Below are 23,908 nucleotides of genomic sequence, written 5' to 3' on the forward strand. Positions count from 1 at the left end.
CTTTTGTCGACATACTATACTATGGCCTTTTTATCACTTTTTTCAACATTCTACACTATGGCCTTTTTATCCCTTTTTCAGTGTGCCGATGTACTGCAATAGCGCTATGACTTTTTTCAACATACTATACTATGGCCTTTTTATCACTTTTTTTTGACATACTATACTATGGCCTTTTATCCCTTTTATTGACATACTATACTTGGCTTTTTTATCACTTTTTTTGATTTACTATAATATGGCCTTTTTCGACATACTATACTATGGCCTTTTTATCCCTTTTTTCAACATACTATACTATGGCATTTTTATCACTTTTGTTGACATACTATACTATGACTTTTTTCGACATACTATACTATGACTTTTTATCACTTTTTTCGACATACTATACTATGACTTTTTTTGACATACTATACTATGGCTTTTTTATCCCTTTTTTCAACATACTATATTATGGCTTTTTTATCACTTTTCAACATACTATACTATGGCTTTTTTTATCCCTTTTTTTCGACATACTATACATAGGGTTTTTTTTATCCATTTTTTTGACATACTATACTATGGCTTTTTTTATCACTTTTCAACATACTGTACTATGGCCTTTTTATCCCTTTTTTCGACATACTATACTATGGCTTTTTTATCCCTTTTTTTTGACATACTATACTATGGCCTTTTTATCCCTTTTTCAGTGTGCCGATGTGCTACAATAGCAGCAATCGGCACAATGACTACTGTTTCTCATACTTATTATTTCTTACTGTTATTAGTCATACTATACTATGACTTTTTTCGACATACTATACTATGACTTTTTTATCCCTTTTTCAACATACTATACTATGACTTTTTTCAACATACGATACCATGGCCTTTTTATCCCTTTTTTCAACATACTATACTATGGCCTTTTTATCCCTTTTTTCGACATACTATACTATGACTTTTATCCCTTTTATTGACATACTATACTTGGCTTTTTTATCACTTTTTTTGATATACTATACTATGGCCTTTTTCAACATACTATACTATGGCCTTTTTATCACTTTTTTCAACATACTATACTATGGCTTTTTTAATCCCTTGTTTCGATTTACTATACTATGGCCTTTTTATCCCTTTTTCAGTGTGCCGATGTGCTGCAATAGCACTATGACTTTTTTCGATTTACTATACTATGGCATTTTTATCACTTTTTTTGATATACTATACTATGGCCTTTTTATCACTTTTTTCGATTTACTATACTATGGCCTTTTTCGACATACTATACTTTGGCCTTTTTATCACCTTTTTCAACATACTATACTATGGCCTTTTTATCCCTTTTTTCAACATACTATACTATGGCCTTTTTATCACTTTTTTTTGACATACTATACTATGGCCTTTTATCCCTTTTATTGACATACTATACTTGGCTTTTTTATCCCTTTTTTCGACATACTATACTATGGCCTTTTTCGACATACTATACTATGGCTTTTTTATCACTTTTTTCGACATACTATACTATGACATTTTTATCACTTTTTTCTTCATACTATACTATGGCCTTTTTATCCCTTTTTCAGTGTACCGATGTGCTGCAATAGCCCTATGACTTTTTTTGACATACTATATTATGGCCTTTTTATCACTTTTTTCAACATACTATACTATGGCTTTTTATCCCTTTTTTCAGCATACTATACTATGGCTTTTTTATCACTTTTTTCAATATACTATACTATGGCCTTTTTCGACATACTATACTATGGCCTTTTTATCCCTTTTATTGACATACTATTCTTGGCTTTTTTATCACTTTTTTCGATGTACTATACTATGGCCTTTTTATCACTTTTTTTGATATACTATACTATGGCCTTTTTATCCCTTTTTTCGACATACTATACTATGACTTTTTTGACATACTATACTATGGTCTTTTTATCCCTTTTTTCAACATACTATACTATGGCCTTTTTATCCCTTTTTTTCGACATACTATACTATGGCTTTTTATCACTTTTTTCGATTTACTATACTATGACTTTTTTATCACTTTTTTCGACATACTATACTATGACTTTTTTATCACTTTTGATACTATGACTTTTCATCATTTATTTCGACACACTATACTATACTATGACTTTTTATCACTTATTTCGACATACTGTACTATGACTTTCGACATACTATATTATGACTATTTTTTATCACTTTTCAACATACTATACTATGATTTTTGTATCACTTATTTCAACATACTATACTATGGAGTCAATTTAAACATGCAAGTACTAAAGGCAGCTGGATAACACTTTCTTATTTTATTACTTAGATAAAACTTTGGAATTATTTTCACAATTCTGGCCCTGATTTCTATGTTATGATAACGTTGTAAATGTAATAAAGTAATGTAAATCCCATCAGCTCACGAATGTCATAAAGTGTGGCTGAAGGCCCTGAAAAAACAAAGTTAGTATAGTGTATATATATATATTTTTAGATTTTGGCATAATGTTTTTTTTTCTCCCAAAACATAGAAGTGTGGAAGTTAATGTTACCTTGTGATAAGAATTTAGTTGTCAATTTTGTCAAGAATGGAACTTGAGATTTAATTGTCACTTTCTAATATTCATGTCTTTGTTTTTTAGTTTCAATATGTACAATATACCCACACAATGGCAGCAAAGTAACAAAGTGACCATTTTATTGAGATTCAGTTGTATGGTGTAGTGGAGTGAAAGCACAGCCTGAGTTTTTAGCAACCCATTCTCAGACAAATCAGAACTGTACCTTTCTTCATTATGTACATATGTGTATAATCCACGCACACTAAACAAGAAACAAAACAATAAATTTGCATGCTTCAGTGTCACCTCCCAGCAAAGTTGCCACCACACGTCTAGTCATTCACATATTCCCTTTGTCAAATTCCCTTAAATTATCTGTTTAAATACAAATAAATAGCTTGAAAAAACACAAATACCAAACATCTGCTACACCTTACCTTTCTGTAGACCCCTCCCAGTTCTTGACTTTTCCAAAAACGTATTTAAATATTCATATAATAGCTGCTAACAATGCACTCAGTGCTATGGAATGAATGTTAACAATGTATCCTCCAAAGTAATGTGTTTAAGATCGGCATTGTATGTAATAAACATATCAGCCCAATAAAAACAAGATTTCTGTATACTTTACTTTTTCGTTTTGTATATGCTGCGTTTCGTCTTTACATTTTTAACAAATTACATACAAAATCTTTTAATTTTATGCATGTTATTTGTTGTCAAAACTGTCTGAAGTACATAGTATTTTCTGGATAGCAGCTCTGAATTGTATGACACTGTGAGACGTCTGTAACATGGAAGAAAAATAATGAAACAGAGGATGTGACAGTAGCACATTTCCTGCACTAAGCCACACATAACCAGATAGCCTAATGGATAATAGAAAAGACACATATCAAAACTCAAAGCTTTAAAAGTGAAGGCAAACTCTTGAACTGATGCTTCTTTTCATATCATCAAAAAACGACAAAAAAAAAACATTCAAGGAAAGCTTCTGGACTTCCCTTTACTTATAGATCCGATACAGTACAAAAGATTGTAGAAAAAAACACAGAAAAAAGATGCAACATAATCACAGCTTTGTCCTATCTTGCTCGTGCCACTTAGTCCTATTCAGGGTCAGGGGCTGGAACGTATCCCATCATGCTTTGGGTGAATAACAGGGAAGGATGCTGTATAGGTTGCCACTCTCTTTCAAGGCTAACATACAAATGTCTTTAACTGTGTGTAATTTAGGCCCCATTTACACTGAAAATGTCAGTATCACCCACTGGCAGAAAACAATGTTAATTTTTTTCTTTTTTACATCCAATGGCAACAACTTAAACAATTTGTCATTTCGTACAATATCTGGCAACTGTGATGTGGTTAGATTAGGGAAAGATTGTCATCATAGCAAATAAACTATGGTTAACATGTAGTTAGGTTTAGGCAACAAAAGCACTTGGCCAAAAGTTAATTTGGACTCCGTTCAGTTGGGAATGTAGCCACTTGGCTAGTGTGGCCTGGAGCCTCTAGCCTTGAGCCTTTGCGTGAGGAGCGGGCTACAGAGGTCTGGTAAGTTCACTTCTTATATTCACCGCCAGTTAACACATTTTTCAAACTTCATAAAAGTCGCTGATGTGACATCCCTAGAGGCTTTATACACATTTCTTTTTCACATATGCACTAAAATGTCCCAAAACCTGGAAACACACTTTGATGAGTTTCCCTTTAATCATAAAGACCAACCAATGGTTGCAATCACAAACCGCGTAGTTACACCTGGCAGGAGAAGGGATAATGAGAGATGACATTTTTTATACCTTTTTAACAATGTGCCGGATTAATGCTTTTTGGTTGCATTCATTCGTTTCATATCAGATAGCTATCTGCCCAAGACACATGAGGTGGTTAACTGTAAATGGGCTGTCACAGTCTCCAATAAACCTTCCTTGTGTTTAAAGTATGAGAGGAAACCCACAAGGACACTAGGAGAACATGCAAATTGTTTTCAAAAAGAACCAAGGCAAATACTAATCAGTACTTGCCACAACCCCACAGGCCACATATGAGGCAGTAAGTAACTGAGGCACAGTTCCATTACTGGACTAGAGGCTGGGGAATGCTGAGGGTACACTGCAGTCGGTCATTGTCTTAAACAACAGGGTAGACTGTGGAACACGTTGGAGTAAAGGTCTTAACTATTGCATATATTACACTGGTTTGTTTAAAGGCCCCTGTACACATAACAAGTATATACCAGGGAGCCAATGAAATCATCCTAGGCCCTTGGAGACCTACACGTTGCTTTGCACCACTCACATTGTTTGAGACAGCAAAGGTTTGGGATATTGGAGTACCTGCTCCGTGCGAATAGCAACACCATTGTGAAGGTACGCAGTCAAGAGAGAGCAAGTTTATCAGTGGAGGACTTGAAGAGTAAAAGCATTTTCCATTCAAACAGCAGGACCAGGGATGCTGAAAGTTGAAGCACCATTCTGGCCAAAAGGATTCACAGAAAGTCCCCTTTGACAGCTGGAGACGGTGTTCATTCTTTGTCGTCAAGGAATCCTAAGCTACCTGATTGCTTGGTTGACACGATCACCTTCCGTCGTTACAGAAGGAATCCCATAAGCCCTTGTGTTGGAAGTGATGGCTACTTTGAGAGAGATGTGACACCACTGTCTCTACTTTTGAAATCATAGCAGAGCAAAAAAAGCTTGGAGAGACCGTCAAAGTTCTTCGTCAGTAACATCGCTGTCCATTCAGAGATAATCAGCACCCAGCCCCTGTCCACACCTTGGACTAAACCAGAGGGAGACAGTTCCAGATCTAGGCCCTTCTGGACGATACCAATACTTCTTGAGATCCAACTGGATAAAGTATTGTAGTGGTTGTTGAGTCTGTAACTACCTATTAGACCTTTAAGGGGATATACCACACATTTTACCTTTTATGCTGTTGGTGTACTGTATCTAAATTAGACCAAAGGCCAACTGTTTATGAAATATCCCTATATTACTGTTTCTGTAATTTCGTTGTGCCAGACCACTCCTATTTCTAAGCAAATACCTATTTTTTTTGTATAACTTAAACCCAAATGCTAAACGGTCTAGTAAAAGTAATCCATTCGTCCATATCCATGCCCATATCCTACTTCTGCAGCTCTGCATGTTTTTTTTTGTTGTCAAAATATCCACTCCGATCGCTAAAGTGCAGCTCTGACTGGGGCAAACAGACAAGATCTATATCATACAAGCATCTTTATATTGGTTACAGTTTTAGATTTGATTGTAAGAGTCTACTGATCATCCCAAGGGCCTTGAAATGGCAGGTTTCTGGCATAAAGCTATATTACATTAATATATTTATATATTATATTAAATATTCTTTAATTCTTTATGTTCCAGATCCCAGTCTCAGATTTTCAGGCAGGTTCCTACTGGCTCACCACAGTCCAGATAAAATACAGCTAAATGCAGAAAAATAAAGCTTTGTTATGATAGACAGTAAAAATAGTGGACGCAGCATTGTGACGTCACCCATTGGTTTATGGACTGCTGTTTTGGAGCCTCGAGTTTGCCGATGCGGGCAGCTAGCCTGGTTGATGCTGAACAAGATTTTAGGTGACCAAATGTTCCAATTAACTTTGATGAAGTGAAAACAGTAGTCACTTCTGTAAAATATTTTTCTTTATATATGTTTTGTATGTATATGTTCCTCCTTGTCTTTACCGTATATGAGCATACCATAGCTTTTATCATCAATACTTTATAATTTAGATCCTTTCTGTGAAATCAAAATTTTAACCCAGGTGTAAGGATATATATGTATATATATAAAGATTAATACCAACAAGTTCTCAAGTATAGCTCTCATAGTAATGTCTTAGATTTTATGTAAAGTTCTTCAATTCTACACAATAGTGTAGCTATAATTTGATTGTAGTACTTTTACTGTTGGATATATGATGCATTTTGGCAAATGCAACTCTAAATGATTTTAATTCCATTTTCTTTGGATATATATCTTAAAAACGCTGTTGTAGCGTCACATATTCTCAAGTCTTAATGATTAATAATGTAATAATGTTATTATTATTAATCATTAATAATTAATGATTATTAATCATTAATGATGAATATTTAAATAACTGTAGTCCTGCTGTGGTGTAGCCTACTAAGCGCTAGGTGCTGGTTATTAAGATCCTCACAGCTAAGTGAGAGACTCTACAACATAGTACCATAACAGTGACATCCACTCAGATGACGAAGAACATTGTTGAGTACAATCCAGTAATCTTTGACACGTCGCGAGCCCACTGGAGCTGCATTTTTTTGCAGTTAGCCCGGCACGTGTCAAGCAGAGAGAAATCCGGTGTTGATTTGCGTGTCTTTTCTGGATCACTCCAGGCCAAACGTGCTGGTTTCCTCCACGGCGATCAGCAGTTTCTCATACAGCATGGTGTATGAAGGGTACGGAGGAAGGTCCAGACGGTTAAAACAGGTGTGAGCCCTGAGAGAGGGAGGGAGAAAGAAAAAGACAGGCATACTATTTGAGAGTATGGAGAGTCATTGCTAGAAGAGAATACATGAAGCTATTTCACTTTTTTGTTATTTTTTTCATTCACATTATAATGAAGTAAGCTGTAGAGACTATTTAAAAGTGTTTCCTCATACTAACATGGTTTTGTATTTCATTCATAAGTTGACTCATGGGAAACAAGTGCTAATAGTGTTTGCTGATAGTCAGCTGATTGGCGGCAATTTCGGTGATACTTAAAGGTCCAATGTGTGGGAATTTCTCCCATCTAGCGTTGAGATCACATATCGCAATCAACTCTCTCGCACCACGCAGTTCCAAGTACGTATTACATAGGGGTGGGGGAAAAAATCGATACAGCATAGTATCGCGATATTTCCCGTGGCAATACTATATCGATACACAGACGCCAAGTATCGATCTTTTATTATTTAAATTGCACATGAGAATTTAACTTTTTGGTAGTAGAATAATAAAATAAATTGCTTATTCAGTCCACCAGATGGCGCTGTTTGTTTTCTGGTGAGGTCAGCGGGGTGACTGTCAGCGTGCAGGAGGATGAAGATAAAATAAACATGGCAGCATCAGAGAAAGAAATCAGAAATGCACCATCTGCGTTTAAATCAAGCGTTCGGACTTTTATCGGGTTTTTTTTAACAAGGAGGGGACAAGTGAGATGGACACAAGACATGGGATTTGCAAGGAGTGTCGTATGCAAATAAAATACTCAGGGAATACCACATGAGGGCTCATCTCACACGCCACCATCCCATAGACAGTATATGCACCATCCAGAGTTAGCGTTAGCCGAGGACGGTAAAGCTAATGCTAAACCAGCTCCGCCGAAAAACCAACCAACACTGGACACACTTAGCTTGACAAAGCTACCTCCCAATTCAGAGCGAGCTAAAAAAAATAACTCAAGCCATCGCCTACTTCATGTGCAAAGACCTGCGTCCATACAACGTTGTGGAAAATGAGGGATTTTGTCACTTGCTAAAAACACTGGAACCAAGGTACGTGACTCCGTCGCGCCGTTTTTTCACGGATACAGCCGTACCCAAGCTCTACAGAGAAGTTAAGCTTAAAGTTCAGGAAAGCAGAACGTGTTGCATTGACTTGTGATGCATGGACGTCACGGGCAGTGGATTCCTATGTGACTATAACAGCTCATTATCTCACAGAAGACTGGCAACTGCTGTCTCACGTTCTCCAAACTAGAGCAGTACACGAAAGTCACACCGGGGCAAACATTGCTAACCTTCTGCCAAATGCAGCACGGGAATTGGGGATTGCAGACAAAAACCTGGTGGTTGTCACCGACAACGCTTCTAACATGGCCGTTGCCGTTCAGTTAGCGGGACACCTCCATGTGAAGTGTTTCGCACACACGCTGAATCTGGCGTCGCAGCGCGCGTTAAATCTGCCAGCAGTGGCCAGGCTCATGGGGAGAGTACGGCGAATAACCAGCTTTTTCAACAGAAGCACGGTGGCCAACCACGCTTTGGAGAAAAAAAACAGATGATGTTACAGCTCCCGACCCATAAACCGAAGACTGATGTCAGCACGAGATGGAACAGTGCTTATGAAATGCTACTGCGGTTTCTTGAACAGCAGCCTGCCGCTTGTGCAGCGCTGTTGTCTCCCGAAGTAAGAAAGAGTAGCACAGATGTCTTCACATTGATTGAGTCTGATATTGGGAACGCTGAAGAAATTGTGCGGGCATTGAAGTCGATGTAAGTGGCGACCACTGTGATGTCCGAGGAAAAGAATCCTACTCTCTCACTCGTCGCGCCGCTGCTCGCACAGTTGTTGCATAACACACAGGACAACACTGGTGACACAGCGCTGATCAGAGACGTCAAACAAAGCATCAGTCAAGATCTTAACAAGAGATATGCCAGTGCAGCAGAGAAGAACACCCTCTACACAGCATCATCCCTGGACCCCCGGTTTAAAACCCTGCCATTCCTGTCCCCAGAGGAGAGACAGGACACCTTTGCCAGAGTGGTTGCCGAGGCAGTAACCCTTCAGGTAATCAAAATAATAGAAGCAGAATACTTTTTAACCCACATGTCACTCTCTACTAATATTGTAGTCATATTAGTAAAGATTAAAAAAATAAAGACAAAGTATAAATTACCAAATATAAACATTTTCTGCATACTTAATTAAAGATACAGTACATATTTATTCTCTCCTTCTGTGTGTGTGTGAATTCTACAGGAAAAAAATTAGACTGCAGACCATCTCTGAGCCAGAAGTCCAGGAGCATCAGGAGGAACCTGGCTATACTGAAGAGGAACCCGGACCAGCCAAGATGAGGAAGTCATGTGGGCTAACAGACTTACTTGGTCAGACTGATGGTGATGTTGGAGCCCCAACAAAATCATTATCTGCCATAGCTGAGGAGGAAGTGAAAAGATACCAGGAGGTCACACCACTGTCACTCACAGAAGAGCCTCTAAGCTGGTGGAAATCACATGAGCGAGTCTATCCTTTCCTGGCCAAGCTGGCAAAAAGATACCTTTGTATCCCAGGTACTACCGTCTCAGCCGAAAGGGTCTTCTCGACGGCTGGAGACATTGTCACAGCACAAAGGAGCACTCTGAGTTCAGAGCATGTAGATCAGCTCCTCTTTCTGAGCAAGAATGCTGACATTCCTTCACTGTCCAAATGTTTTTGAAAAATTTTTTGTACCAAGGTTGGCAGCAAACAGTAGCACATTTTGTTTAAAGAGTACATGTTGCATTTTATTTAATTGTAACATTTTGTTTGAATGTAAGGCTACATGTTTTATTTTATTTAAATGTAACAGTTATTGCCTTTCTAATTCACTAGGGGCTGAAGGGCCTGCACAACTTTTTTTGTACAAGTTGCATTGTAAAAAATACCTGTAGTAGCACAGCAGTGCATACCTGTTTGTATTACAGTCTAGTCCACCTTAATTAAAAATGCAAACCGTTCAGTTTGCCAGGTGTATACAACATTTATAACCTATTCATGAAAGTGTTTGTTAGTTAGTGAGCTTGACAGTCACATTTTACAGCAATACAATTCATGTGAGATGAACAAACAGATGTTGACAAAGTTTTCCTTTGGGGACATAATTAAGTTGGAAAAAAGGTAATAAATTGCAATATATTGCAGAATATCGCAATATGTTTAAAATCGCAATAATATCGTATCGTGACCTAAGTATCGTGATAATATCGTATCGTGGTACCTCTGGTGATTCCCACCCCTAGTATTACAGCTACGGTAGCCTTCACGCTTCAAAAGCTGGTCTCTTGCTCCTTTCAATATCCTTTGTCTTTTTCTGGGCGAAGAAGAAGAAGACTCCTGTTCCTGATATTTTGATTTTGAATACATGTGGTCCTCCATGTTTCCTTTTTCAAACTTGCCCGGGGCCGGGAAGCTACGATACCCATTAGCAGCATTAGCAGCACCTGTGAGTTTATCATGTGACAACGAAAAACGCCAAAGGTGGAGCGGTATGTCCTGTATGTCTCTTACCGGCTAACGTATTTCAAGATGGAGCATGAATATGGAGCGTCTACCCCAGTTCATGCGAATGCAAATGTAAAATTTCAAGCCAAAAGGAATACTTGAAATCGATGGTGGTGGTAAATATTCATGAAAAAGGACAAGTCTGTGAACGGGCAACACAGATTTTGATAATGAACAACTAAACACGTTACACGCTGGGGCTTTAAGATGCAACAAAGAGTTGATTCATTGATTAAAAGAAAGTAATCTTCTACTGTTTTTATAATCAATTTATCAGCTAATTCACGGTTGACGATGTGCTGCCAACATTGTTTTAATGCACACAGTGTGTGTGTGTGTGTTAAATTTAAGTTTCAACCTAATCACACATGCAACCAAAGATCTGTCAAGTGCGACTAAACATTTTCATTGGCCTGGCATTGAGCAGGTCTTTCTCTATGTGTGTAAGTGTGTAGCATTGGGTTCAGACAGGAGGCGGAAGCACTGGAAAGCACTGCCCGACAGACAGCTCTACGTGTGATAAGAAAAGAGCAGAGAAGCAGAATCGCTTGTTGACCGGCGTATTGAAATATTAGGCTTGCCCCGCCGCGCCTGTAAAGTGGACAGGAGCAGCTGTGGTCAAATCAGAGAGTTTCCAGCCGTTTCAAGCAGCCTGTACAGAAACTTTAAAATGTTATCAGACCCATATATCATATTTGATTATGACAGAGTAGCCTGTTAATTACAGGAAATCTGTTGTTGATATTAAAGGAACACACCACCGTTTGTTGAGATAGGGTTATTCACCATCTCCTCTATATTTATATAGGTGGGCAAACGCATTTTTTGTCTCAGTGCATGCATTGTCTTAATCCGGCAGCGCCGCCGCTAGTTTAGCTTAACACAGTGAATGGAATCCTTTGTTGCCGGGTAGCATGTTGTGAGTAAAAGTGACCCAACAACAACAAAAAAACAACCTAATTACTTCTTGTGGACGTCAGCTTTATTAAAATGAAGGTGCAAATTATGGATGATTTGGACATTTTGCAGACTACTTTAACATACCCTTCCATGTTTTATGCTTAATTAGAGAAGAAGCCTGAGAGCATGTACGAGTCAATAATGAGTTATAATCATAGCCCCACCTATTGACAACAGGAAGTAAGCCCTGACGAAAATCTTTCGATTTACCTGAAATTTATAGGATGTGGTTTAAACATGATATACAGCAACATGTACGTATAAATAGTGTGTTCTCTAGCGCCACACAGTGGACAAAGGAAGTGGTGCAGAATTTGCGCAATCACATTTCTGAGGGGCTTGGATTGCTTGAAAACTCAAAAAAACGTGCACATTTCAGACCTGGCGAAATTGCAAAGTTCTGCAGTGAATTGAAAAAACCCAAACCAACAATGTGTTAGTCTGTCTCTCCATAATTTCTGACTTCCCTGTCCTGTCAGTGGCTCTCAGCTCCAAGCCCATTGGTTCCTACTGAAGATGTAAATAATTAAAAATGGGTCAGAAATGTAAAGAGTAAACAGGATTTATTCTGTCAGGCATACATACAAAATAGTCCAGATTGTTTGCACTCATCCTGAACAAAGCCTTCTGTTGTGTCCGAGGACTCATTCATTAAGCAGGCAGCAGGCCTTTGACTTTAAGGAACAAAGTAATGAAAACAGGACAGTGTGAACATGGCTTTATAGGAAACATGCTTAGATACCTGGGTAGCGATGTGACTTTGCCCCACTTCTCAATACAGAATCGTCGGAGGCCATTGGATCCTCGCAGTGAGGCGAAGCCTTCGTAGGGCACGCTGGATGTACCGGTGACAAACTGCAGGAGGCGGAGACGTTGCTCATTGTTGAAGCGCTCCACAGCGGCCCAGAACCACCGCATCACTATGTGACCATCATGGTAACCTAGAGATTCACAAAAGTTCATCAGTTTCTCCATCAGTGCATCTGCATTGGCGTCGAGCTTGGCACCGCGCAGCCCTTTATTTTAGGGCTGTCAAATGATTAAAGGGGTGATAGAATACAAAACCAATTTTACCTTGTCATAGTTGAATAACGACAGTTCAGTGGATAAATAGGACATACATATGAGCTCAAAATCCCATTGACACCCCTTTACTATAAAAATCTCATATTTTGAAACTGCCGCTGAAAACGGGCGAATCTCAACAAAGCTAGTTGTTTACTTAAGCACCTCAAACTCCAGAACCTTTGTCACAGCCGTGGGTGTATTAAAAGAAAAGTCACGTCACTACATTTTTTATGCGAGAAATTAACTATGCAAAGCTCAAATATGGGGTGTTTTACAAAAATGTAAGTCTAATTGCAAATTTTGTCCTACTGTGTGTCGGACTTCAGCGGCCAGTGCTGCCTGGGTTACTGCCTCGCCTTCCGGGCCTGCCTTCCTTCACAGACCCCGGCCTGCTGTGAGCTCGATTGAGCTCCGTTAAGGCTGGGAACCCACGGCACTTCATACCCGCGCAAAGTCACCGTTTTTTGGCTAATGGACTACTAAACGTTCTACTAAGCTCTGACAGAGCTCCAGGGCCTGCAGTTCCCCTCTTCCTTATGCCAGGTGTGTGTGAGTGAGAGCGCGGTCAGAGAGCTTGTTACGCCAGCAATCTCTTACCACAGGTTCCAGTTAATCTTATAATGTGTGTAATTATAATGTGTTGAGTTATTTAAACAAATGATCGGTGAAATACACGCCTTTTGTCCGCGAGTCTAATTGATAGAGCCTGCGGCTGGATGGAGCTAGCTAGCCTCCTCTTAGAATTCCTCTGGAATTCACAAAAATTCATTAACTTGAAATCAGACACCGTTGTTAGCTTTATAAGACATTTAGTTAGATGTTGTATAAGTGGCGTGACAAAATTCAAACTGTAAATATACTCGGAATTACGCCGAAAATGAAGCTAACTATCCGTGATTTGTAGCTAGCTACACAGCTAGGATTGAAGGGACAGTCGCAGCTAACGAAACACATTGCTAGTCTTCACAAATATTCATTAACTTGAAATCGGACACCGTTGTTAGCTTTATAAGACATTTAGGTATATGTTGTATAGCTAAGTGGCGTGAGTTACAGGCCCCTGGAGCTCTGTCAGGGCTGCCAGCCTAACGGAGCTCACAGCAGGCCGGGGTCTGTGTAGGAAGGCAGGCCGGGCGGCGAGGCAGCAGCACCGCCGCTGAAGTCCGACACACAGTCTTACCATATTTGCAATTAGCCATCAATTTTCGTAAAACGGCCCATATATGAGCTTTATATAGTTGATTTCTTACATAAAAAAGTCTCAGAAGTGAATTTGGTAATGAAACATTGCAGTGTCTGGAATATGAGATTCTGTCGCATTTCTAATGTCTGCGTATGGCAATTCGCTCAACCAATCAGCGCGCAGCTCATCTAAATATTCAGGAGCATACCATATTTGGAAGAAAAGCTCTTGTTACAAATAGGGCCAAAACACAGGGATGCATAAGGGCCAATAAAATATCAACCAGGCCATTTTCAGCCCAACCAATGTTACATACCCCATTAGGAGACCATAAGGAACAGTGTGAAATACTCTATATAATAATTTCATCACCCCATTAAAATATTTAATTGCGATTAATTGCATTAATGTCATAGTTAACTCACAATAATTGCACATTTTTATCTATCTAAATGTCCCTTGATTTCTTTTTGTCCCATTATTTTTGTCTATTTTTTTTTTTTATCAACATGGAAAAGTGGATCGGCTTGCTTTGTGCTTTTGTTGCCTGGCTTTGACAAGGGGGGGGGAGAATTGGCATCAGCTGTGTGCTTGGCCATCAGCTGTGTGCTCGGCCATCAGCTGAGTGCTTGGCCATCAAGTGGTATTTCAGACTGGACGTGCTGCGATGATAGCTCAGTTCACAAGGACAAAACACACAGATCACTTTGGTCTTGTCAATGGAACCATTCGGCAACTTTTTAAAAGTAAACTTTCCATTCAGAATCTTATTGGCATCCATTTCGGCGTCTCGCGCTCGCCATCGGATCTAAACGTAACGTTAGCCTACTACTCTTTGGCCGGCTTGAAATCCCAAACAAGTGTGTGCGGCGTGCAGAGGTGTCAAGTAACGAAGTACAAATACTTTGTTACCTTACTTAAGTAGAAATTTTGGGTATCTATACTTTACTGGAGTAATTATTTTACAGCATACTTTTTACTTCTACTCCTTACATTTTCACTGAATTATCTGTACTTTCTACTCCTTACATTTTAAAAATAGCCTCGTTACTCATATTTCAGTTTGGCTTGTTTTCATTCCGGCTCGTCATCGTTCAAAAAAACACACAAAAAACCCTATCCAGATCGCTCCATCCGGAGAGAGTGAATGCGATTGTGGTTGGATGAGAAGTATAAACATAGTCATTCCGACACCCAGAGGTTAAATTGGGCCGGAGCGCAGCTCCCCCTCCTCAGGTCCACAACACACCCTGCCGGAGCTCAGCTCCATCTCCTTCAGCATCAAACATTTTGCCGGGGGTTCAGCCCCGAATGTTTTGAGTGTAACCCCAAATGTATTTTGAAAAGTTGACTGACAAATATGAAACCGGACGTCGCTTAGTGTCCACTCTTGCTGTAAAAAGCTGCGCAGCTTCAGGTTTATGGATGCGCTCTGCTGTGGACATGCTGCGGCAGATGTGTCGCGTTTGAGCTCCGTGTATTTCTGCCAGAAGTTTTGGGTTTCCACTTCCGATGTTTAGCAGCGTACAGCCACTTCCCTAAACGTTTCAAACAGGGCTCTGTGTTTCAAACGGGGCTCTGTGTCTGTCAGAAGGTCTGAGATCTACCGTGTCAGCAGAGCAATCACGTAATGCACAGCAGACTACGGTGCAGGTAGCCTATAGATTATTTTATACTTTATTCTCGTAATAGCCTATATTATAACTTTATTTTTTTCACAAAATATCACGACTCCTTCAAATCTCAGAGAGCTCAGATTGAATGAGTTATATTTTGAATGTGCACAAAGTTTTGGACATGAGCAGAAATCTTGCTCAATCATCTGAAATATTACAATCAAGAGGTTTATTAATAAATTAAATGAATAATGTATCACTGTGAATAATTGTCATATGCACATTTACGGAGTTTACTTCCCCAACAAAAGATGCAAAAATGGGAAGAATAAATGATGCCTAAGCTACATGTGTGCTGACTCAGATATAATTAGAAAAGTCAATCTAAAGGAGAATAAATAGATGAAAGCAATACAGAATTCCTGACAGCCTTACTGCAATATTTTCCATTATGTTGTTATATTTGGATTGTAGCCTAATGTTTCCCTTTACATAAAGATAGAGTAGGTAGAAATAGGTGCATAAAAATTCACCAAAATGCAGAAAATTAAGTGTTTAATGCTAAAAAGAATTCTGGGGGAGGACCCCCAGTCCCCCACATCATAAGTCACCAAATAAATCTGGAAGCAAAACCTTGGCCTTTGACTTGCCAGGCCAGTTATGATCAGACCAAATGTTGGTGCCATCTAACAAACTGGAAGCTAAAATGAACATACACTGGCTATTAACAAGATGGCCCAGCCAATCACTGTTAAAAAGGCTATAGTGGTTTCTGATTCTCTTAAATCAACATAATTTTCTTGTTTAAAAACATATTCAATTTCATACATTTTCCAAGGGTGAAATCCATTGCCTGCCTGTTAACATTAGCCTATAAAAGGTTAAAAAAATAATAATAATAATAAAGTAAGTGAATTGTGAAGTATTTCTCTTTGTTTGAATAACTTATCAACCCTACCTTACACATTAATACTGGAAAAAGAGCCCATTTGGTGTAAAAACACATTAAGTCATTTTACGGCATGATTTTGAATGACAACCATTCTCCGTAAATAGGAGCTCCCCCTCCCTACAAAAGCCAATTTAACCACTGCCGACACCCTATTGGTTTGTACGCGATCCATCAAACCTGCACAGACCCGGTGCTAATACGCCACCGGTGCTTTAACGACCGTTATCTACCGGACCGAATAGCAACGCGGATTTCGGTGCCTTATTTAGGTGCCACTTAGATGCCTGCGCTTCTCTCTGATACTCCGAAAACGGACGTTAGAGGGAACTGAAACATCGCCGCACGGGACGCTAGTTAACACTACAGTTGGCAGCAGCTAACGTTAGCCTACGGTTAGCTAGCAGCAGGAGTAAACACGGTTAAAACTCTGACAGCTAAAGGGTGTAAAAGTGTGTCTGTATTTCACTGGAGAGGATTGTAACACCAGCCTGTAGCTGCCGTTGTCTGAAAAACACAGAAGAGATGTGTCACCTTTTTCAGCCCTTCTGAGTTTGCAGGTATGATTTTAATATAACATTATTATAGTCAAATGATTTTGTCCTAACGTTTTGGGGTTAAGCTGTTGTCCTTAATGGCATTGTTTCCCCCTTACATCAGGGTTCTTCAACGTTTTTTAAGCCAAGGACCCCTTTACTTAAAGTGAGATGTAGCAGGGTCCCCCTACTACATATTGTATGAAATTAAGTTGCCTATTAAACTGGGCCTACAATAACAGTTAGTTCTTACATACCCTTTTTTCATAAGCTATTAAAATATTAATTGTTGACATGATTTTATAATTTTTTAATGTTACATACTGTATGTGACATACTGTATGTGGCACAGTAAATCTAGGATTAACTGTGTCTGTGGGCTGATATCTTAGGGACTCCCTTACCTATAGGCCAGTAAGCCTATCATCAGTGAGAATTTATATTTGCTAATAATATGTTGGAATTATGTTAAGGCATTTTAATTTTAAAAGACTCAAAGATAATAAAAAGACTCAAAAATTTACAATAATTTGGAGGCCCCCTGCAATGACTTTGAGGACCCCTGGTTGAAGATCTCTGCCTTACATTACTTTTTACTTTTATACTTTAAGTAGTTTTGAAACCAGTACTTTTACACTTTTACTTAAGTAAAAAGCTTGAGTTGATACTTCAACTTCTACAAAAGTCTTTTCAAACCCTAGTATCTATACTTCTACTTGAGTAATGAATGTGAATACTTTTGACACCTCTGGCGGCGTGCACATCAAAACCAGACCAGGAATATGTTTTTATGTCTCGTGTTTTTCATTTATGGTGACTGTAATGTTTAATGTATGTTTTTAAATGTGGAACCCAGGAAGAGTAGTTGTGCTTAAGGGCACAGATAATTGGGATCCTATGATGAACTAAACTAAACTAAACTGAAAAGACTTTTTTTTTTTTCACAGATATGAATTAAAACGGAGATGCTGTTGCTGACCATTCAGGGTCCACTGACAGGAAGGTTAGTTCTAAAATACTGTACATTGTTATTATTCTTTTTAATCTTTGGGTCATTTTATGTCTTTAGAGAGGTGACAGTCGAGAGCTGACAGGAAGCTCTCAACGTGTTGAGCAGGCTAATGTGGCCAGACCTAACAGATTGCATTCACACCTGGTAGTCTATAAATCAGACAACATCAAGATAACTTGCATCATTTTCCTCACACACACACACACACACACACACACACACACACACACACACACACACACACACACACACACACACACACCTCCTCTGTACTCTGTGTTGCTCCTCCAGTCACTGAGGTCGATCTCGACTGTACCGGCGATAACCAGCTCCAGCTCACGGGCATCAAACACAGACACCAGCCTTGAGTCTACCACCTGGGGTAAAGAAAAACAACAAGCAAATATTTCAGTTGCCTTGCTGTGTAGAGTATTATTGCAGTGTAGTATTATTACTTTTACTTAAAGTGCTTATATTATGCTTTTTGGCTTTTTCCCTTTCCTTTATTGTGTTATATAACTTTTTTGTGCACGTTATAGGTTTACAAAGTGAAAAAGCCCAAAGTCCCCACCAAAGGGACTTACCATCCCCAACAGAAAACACTGTTCACCAACTGCTCCAAACAGCTCTATTGTAGTCCAGCCTTTCAGAGACAAACATGCGATATTATGTCCTTTTGTTTACAGTTCCCTCTGCTTCTTTCTCAATGATCTTTTGCTCACTCCAAGTTTGCAGTTTTGCTCCCAGCTTTCGCGTTTGCGCTTCCAAACTCTTTGTTTGCAATTCTGGCACAAACCTCTAGTGTGGGCACCGCAAATTTGTATCTATTCAAGTCTACGCATTGTTTTTGTATATATTCGGACCCCGCAATTCGCACTGAAAAAGCACCATTTGAACCATCTGAGGACTAAAATAGTAGTGTTTACCTCGTAGAAGCCTCTGACCAGCGCCTCTGTCTGCTGCACCACTCCTCTCTCCACCCTCCACTTGGCCATTCGCTCTATATAATCCTTCTTATTCTTCTCAGTAACCTGGAGGTTGGAGCCACCCGACTTTAGCTCCCGCTCTGTCACCTGCGAACATAAAAAGTAATACAGTTAAAAGTGCAAGTCAGTGTAATACATATAGTATACAAACACTATGTTTGTCATAAAGATTTTTATTTACATGCATAACAGATATATGCATGTGGTTTAAATTGTAAATATTTGGCTGATGCTGTCATGCATGTCAAACACACACACACACACACACACACACACACACACACACACACACACACACACACACACACACACACACACACACACACACACACACACACACACACACACACACACACGCGCGCTGACCTGGCCAAAGACCTCCTCATTGACGGTGAAGGTAAGGTCCAGGATGTCAGTGATGTTGTTGTCTTTCATCCACTGCAGAGACTGGTGGAACTCCTCATCCAGATACTCTAGGTCAGACAGGTCTGTCGGCCTGAAGGACACACAGAGCTTACACATGCAATCCACAACATTACACAATGCTATTCAGTTAGCTAGATTGACCCAGAATCCAAAACTAAATTGATTTAAACCTCAGACTGTACGACTACTTTTCTAAACAGCATAATCTAGAACTCCTGCTTGTTGTTATTGGCACACACATAACAGAATGTCCTTGTTAACTGAATGTTAGGATCCCAGACTTTGTCAGGGTAGTGCTGACTGGCTAGTGGAATGGTGTGACAAACACGCTCTTATTATCAACACTAAGAAGACAGAGGAAATCATCTTTGGCCTTTCCCCGGAATGTCAAGTGCTCCCCGTGACAATTCATAATGCAGAAATGAAACGAATTTGTATGATGAAAGTGTCATCATACAAATACCTGGGAGTCGTGATAGATCACAATCTATCATGGACTCCTCACATAGAGCATATTTGCGCCTTTACTTTCTCCGTAGGCTTAGATCCTTTGAAACCAGGTTACAGATTATTTCTTTGTTTTTTAATTCAGTGATTCAGAGTGTCATGCTGTATTGCAGCACAGCCCGGCTCAGCAGCCTATCTGCTAAACTTAAAACTAATTATAAAATCAACTCAAAGTCTGTGCTAAAGATTACTGGTCAACCTGTTGCACACTCCTTTCAAACAACCCATAAGAAGAGCCCGCTCAGGCTTGCTAACAGCATCTCTTATGACTCCATATGTGTTTTAAACTCTGAATACTAACTTTTATAGAGTCCCTTCATTTAGATACAACAGGCTTAAGAACTCTTTTATACATCATACGTCTATTATGCTGCTTTTTGTGAAATTTGTGTGTTGCCAATTAAGATCCGAATCCGAGGATATCATTGTTGTCTAACTCTATGCAGCTGCTTGGGCTCGCAAAATGAATTTCACTGTAGACTGACAATAAAGTTTTATCATAGTGATTGGATGTTATGTTTCTGGTGGATATTAGCCTTGCATGTCCACAGGTTATCAAAGAACCAGATGTATTCTAACATGTTTCATGTACATCCAAGCCTTAAACTTTCAAACTTTAAACCTTACACAGTCACCTAACATTGTCTATGCAGAAAAGAAATGCGATGACAGGATAAGGAGGATGTGAGTGTCTACAGAATAACAAACATATAGTGTGTTTGCTGACAGTCTGAGCAGGGCCTTGTAGAAGGGTCTGGTGAAGAAAGCATCCAGCAGGTACTGATGGATCAGAGCCAGGCCCAGGATACGACCACTGAAACGGAACCTGGACACACACAAAAACACACACACACACACACACACACACACACACACACACACACACACACACACACACAGAGGAATCCTTACAATCAAAAATAGAATCAGTTAAACACTTGACCATGAACAAGTAAAATGAGCCAACTGGCCTGATACCAAAAGAATGTGAAAAGAATACTTGTTTTCTTTATACCCTAGTATCTTTTAAAACAGTGTTTCTCAAATGGGGGTACGTGTACCCCTAGGGGTACTTTGGAGGACTGCAGGGGGTACGTGAGATATTTAACTAAATGTTTAGTTACAAGGCTGTTGTCCAGAACATTGTTCCTCTATATGTAGAATATTTTTTTTTCCTACCAAAAAAATGTGACATTTGTGTCGCCTTCTTTGGACCTATTCGCTTTTTTTCTTCTTATGTCACTGTTTTTGATATTATTTTGATCTACTTCCTTCCACCATCAAGTTTTTTGTCTTTACAGTTTTTGTCTCTTTTTCTCATTAGCATTTAAATGTTTGTTTTTTTATTACAAGGCTGTTGTTTAGTATATCTATCGCTGACAGCGCAGTACTGTTCCTGTTTATATACACTTTTTTTTTCTACCAAAAATGATTAGCACTGGTCAGGGGGTACTTGGCTTAAAGAAACAATTCAAAAGGGGTACATTATTGAAAAAGGTTTGAGAACCACTGCTTTAAAGGACAAATATAGCAGCTCACACAGACTAGTCTGCCATTACGCTGTGACTGGCAGCTGCAAACTGGGCTGCAATGTAATCCTATGGGGCAATGTGCATCTTCAATTTCGTCCACTAAAATTGCTGTTTTTGCCACTGACTGACAAATTATTATTCTAAGTGTCTGACAACATGATTGAATGGATCCCTAAAAGAGAAGAAGAACAAAACAGCCCCGAAATTGCATCCCATCAGACTCCATTTAGGTAAACAATACTTTTAGCGTGTAAAGAGCCAGCATATTTCCACATGTAAAGTATGTGTTAATTACAACCAGAGTGGTGACTGTTGGAAAAGCAGAAAGACGAACCAAGATGGCTTTTTTATGCTTTTATTCTGTGTCTGTCAACTTTGGATATAGTGTATTATATGATGCAAAAATTACTGTTTATTTATATGGAGTCTGGTTGGCTAAGCAATAGCAATTCGGTAATGTTTTTAGCATTAAAAAAAGGATCTTAAGCTTTAAAAGAAAGGTCAAAGATTGTTGTTCCCATCAGTCACTTAGACACAAAGACATAGAAAAATAGGGTCCAGGTTGAAAAAAAACAATAAGAAAATCCAAAGTGTGGGTGAAAGAAAACGAAAATTCCCCACAACGGTTGTGATTGGTGCCTCGATTTGGAAAAAAATTGGAAATGGGCTTGAATGGGCTCTTGGCTCCAATTCATCAGGGTTTTCCCAGGCTATAAAATCTTATTCGGGGACACCCCTACACAACAGTAATTAACATTTAGCGCCAAAGTTGTAGATACGTTTCAGTATGTTGCACTGTGTGTTACACTGTGTGTTTGGGGTGGTGATGGCGCAGTGGATATGACACATGCCTTTGGTGTGGGAGACCTGGGTTAGATCCCCACTGTGATACATCAACCAATGTGTCCCTGAGCAAGACACTTAACCCCTAGTTGCTCCAGAGGCGTGCGACCTCTGATATATATATAGCAATTTTAAGTCGCTTTGGATAAAAGCGTCAGCTAAATGACATGTAATGTAATGTAATGTTTGTATTGCTCAGCTCACCATTCCAGATGGTTCTCCACAAATGCTGACATGGGGCTGATTTGAACGGTGTAAGTATCGTTAGCTGAGTATTCAAACAGGCCGTAGTATGGATTAAACAACTCCTGAGACAAGAGGAAGAAGAACTCTCTGGACGGACCACTGTAGTCCAATCTGAAGAGACAACAAGACAGACGGAAGAAACATCTTGACACATTTGGTACATGGTATATTTGGACCATTATTATTATTATTATTGTAATATAGCTTTATTTTGCCCTATTAAAGATATGTGATAGATCTGGTCCATTTATCCACTTTCAACAAAAATGACAAATCAGTTTCATTAAATAACAAAATCTATTTTAGAGACCTTTAACTCTTTAAAAGGTTTAAACACCAAAGCAAGAAAAAAAATTGACAGCAAAATGAATACACAAAGTCTAAAGCAGTGAGTTGAATATGAGTTGCCTATTTACACATTTTGCAGACACAGAGCAACATGATCATTAATGTGAGTCATGTTTGTGTTCACCTGATGAATGTAAGTCCAATATGAACTCTCTTTGAGCTCTGGTTTGATCTCCACTGACTCCTGAGAAGAATATCTGACTTTTTAGCTGCTAAATGTTCAACTATGTTCACCAGCTAGCTCTATCACTGTCTGCTGTATAGTGCTGGGCAGGTGGTGTACAAGTGGATTCATCTAAAAACAGTTGCCTGCTGCTGTTGTAAAGGAGGTTGATGAGAATGGAGTTGCTGGCCAGAAAACCAAAACGATGAGCTTAAAAAGGTAAGAGGAAGGAGTTGGGTACAAATTCTGTGTAGGATCCATTGTTCCAGTGTTTCCTTTAGGATTTTTTTAGCGGTGGGGGCAGTACCGAACAATCTTGACATATAGGCTGAGCATTCTGTAGCAAATAACAATAAACCCACTATTAATTACATTATCTTAATGCAGTGTAACTACTTCAGCATGTAAATAATGCACCTGAAATACAAACGTTCTCCGACATGCACTCTAACAATGCAGCCCTATTTTTCTGATACCGTGGGGGGCAGAAATGTTCCCGTGGGGGGCCGCCATGGTCAAATCAACATAGAGGAAACACTGATTGTTCATAAACATATTGATTAGTGCAGCTTTGAAGATACAGCTCTAAAAACTTGCTGGTAGAACAGCATAAAGCATTAGCTGTGTTACCTCACTGTTTTGTGTGTGTGTGTGTGTGTGTGTGTGTGTGTGTGTGTGTATGTGGTTCTTACCCCTCCTCTCCCAAGAAAGTGACGTAGAGTTTGTTCCTCTGTAGCTCTTTGCGCGAGTATGCCATCACCTGGTTAAAGGTTCCCTCCAGCAAGTGTTCTCTCCTGATCAGCAACCTACAAAAACCAGGGCAGCTGACACATTACAGGTACTACCCTCACACAGGGCCGTGGACAGGACTTTAGTCTCCCCTGCATCCATTCTAAACATTTTGACCAGACACAAAATAGAAAGTC

At 39.3% G+C, this 23,908-nt stretch overlaps 1 protein-coding gene across 5 annotated transcripts in view; it reads right to left on the minus strand.

The window, feature by feature from the left end:
• Nucleotides 1-2,693: 2,693 nt before the first annotated feature.
• The window catches only part of hecw1a (HECT, C2 and WW domain containing E3 ubiquitin protein ligase 1a), a 96,918-nt gene continuing 75,703 nt past the window's right edge, over nucleotides 2,694-23,908 (minus strand). For 4 of the 5 annotated variants that reach the window (XM_028569102.1, XM_028569101.1, XM_028569104.1 and 1 more), the window contains 8 exons: nucleotides 23,675-23,788; nucleotides 22,430-22,582; nucleotides 20,578-20,676; nucleotides 19,284-19,413; nucleotides 18,858-19,004; nucleotides 18,194-18,308; nucleotides 12,310-12,508; nucleotides 2,694-7,070 (listed from right to left, as the gene is read on the minus strand). In XM_028569102.1, coding sequence (XP_028424903.1) covers nucleotides 6,959-7,070; nucleotides 12,310-12,508; nucleotides 18,194-18,308; nucleotides 18,858-19,004; nucleotides 19,284-19,413; nucleotides 20,578-20,676; nucleotides 22,430-22,582; nucleotides 23,675-23,788 — 1,069 coding nt within the window. In that variant the 3' untranslated portion in view covers nucleotides 2,694-6,958. Of the gene's footprint in view, nucleotides 7,071-11,911; nucleotides 12,078-12,309; nucleotides 12,509-18,193; nucleotides 18,309-18,857; nucleotides 19,005-19,283; nucleotides 19,414-20,577; nucleotides 20,677-22,429; nucleotides 22,583-23,674; nucleotides 23,789-23,908 lie in introns of those variants that run through there. The other variant, XM_028569103.1, reaches the window with a different exon arrangement.

This window comes from Perca flavescens, chromosome 22 (genome assembly GCF_004354835.1).
Source record: "Perca flavescens isolate YP-PL-M2 chromosome 22, PFLA_1.0, whole genome shotgun sequence".
NCBI classification, from domain to species: domain Eukaryota; kingdom Metazoa; phylum Chordata; class Actinopteri; order Perciformes; family Percidae; genus Perca; species Perca flavescens.